Source organism: Daktulosphaira vitifoliae, unplaced genomic scaffold (genome assembly GCF_025091365.1).
Source record: "Daktulosphaira vitifoliae isolate Bord-2020 unplaced genomic scaffold, ASM2509136v1 Scaffold_2870, whole genome shotgun sequence".
In the NCBI taxonomy this organism is placed as follows: domain Eukaryota; kingdom Metazoa; phylum Arthropoda; class Insecta; order Hemiptera; family Phylloxeridae; genus Daktulosphaira; species Daktulosphaira vitifoliae.
The window spans coordinates 1-1,213 of record NW_026102430.1 but is presented as its reverse complement, the minus strand read 5'-3'; the positions used below and the strand labels follow the sequence as shown (position 1 = coordinate 1,213).

Sequence of the window (1,213 nt, the reverse complement as noted above, 5' to 3'; positions counted from 1 at the left end):
TTTAATGAAATTTTGAAAATTAAGTTTTTTTTGTAATATAATTTTTAGTAATGCACATAATTTTGTAATTTATTTATTTTTTAATTTTTATTTTTGAATTTTCATCCATATTTATATTTCATATGGTAACAAATAATGTCTTTGAATTTAAAAAAATGAACTTTTTTATACATATTTTATACTTTTCTAGAAATGGGGTCTGATAGACCCTCACGCGACTATAAACGTTAAAAATAGGCACACGCCTGCTAAAGGGTTAAATTGAAAAATATTTCTATCCTATAATGAAGTTGCACTAACTTGGGACCCTTCAAATTGGATCAAATATTTATAAATGCATATAAATCATAGGCCTAGTAATAATTTATACATCTAAAAGCTGAGTATTATGCTTTGTTTTCGAGTTGGTAATATAAGTTTCCAATTTAATCCGTAAATAAGGAACACAAACAGTCAATGCTAAATTGAATAAAAGTTGCTTTTGAGCGGATCTCAAGTTGCTAGGTTGCCTAACTCTAGTTAAATCATAAAAATTCTCTGAAAATGTTCCTCCTATAAAAAAAAACAAAATATATTATTATTTTTAATTTGTAACATGTACTTTAGATTTTATTAAAATTACCATATGTTTTTAAATAATATAATTGACATAAACTATTGAAGATTAAGTAAACTTCATCGAAGTACTGAACTAACCAAATACATTTGTTTGAATTCTTAAGATTTATATACTAAAAGTATAAATTAATAAAATATGTTAATTTTCTAAATTGACCAACAATAAATTTAATTTCTTACATCAACCAGTTTTTTTAGTGCTGGATAAATAGTAGCTGATAAACTTTCTTGAGCAATAACTTCAAAAATTGATGGACATGTTACAACAGTTGTAGTATGATGAGCAGCTTTTTCGGCCATTTGAAATAAAATCAATAAAAGAAGTAAAGAATGTTAAGAACTATTATAAAAATTCTTACATAAACTTCCAATATTAGGTTTTATCTTTGAAAAAACAACTACTTAATTTTTAAATCATAAAAATAACATAGCAGTCGATAGATTTGAATGTCACTTAAAATAATAAGTCATTGACCTATAAGATTGAGAAGTTAAATTTAAAGTAATTGTACTAAAACATCTTAATTTTATTAATGTTTTAACGACAGACTATTTCGATTATGTTCATATTTCTGTAAACTACTTATTATGTACT

General features: G+C 23.7%; 1 protein-coding gene across 1 annotated transcript; it reads right to left on the bottom strand.

The window, feature by feature from the left end:
- Positions 1–246: 246 nt before the first annotated feature.
- On the bottom strand, positions 247–1,206 carry LOC126909994 (peroxisome assembly protein 12-like). The gene is made up of 3 exons (XM_050692395.1): positions 799–1,206; positions 623–731; positions 247–552 (listed from the first exon to the last, which is right to left on the bottom strand). Exons 1-3 carry the CDS (start codon positions 916–918, stop codon positions 365–367), a joined length of 417 nt encoding a protein of 138 aa, XP_050548352.1. The 5' UTR covers positions 919–1,206; the 3' UTR covers positions 247–364.
- Positions 1,207–1,213: the final 7 nt, after the last annotated feature.

Coding starts and splice junctions, on each gene's coding strand:
- LOC126909994 (XM_050692395.1), bottom strand. CDS start 918: ATGGCCGAAAAAGCTGCTCATCATACTACAACTGTTGTAACATGTCCA. Junction 732..798: donor CACTAAAAAAACTGGTTGAT/GTAAGAAATTAA, acceptor TTATACTTTTAG/TATATAAATCTTAAGAATTC. Junction 553..622: donor ATATTATTTAAAAACATATG/GTAATTTTAATA, acceptor TTTTTTTTATAG/GAGGAACATTTTCAGAGAAT.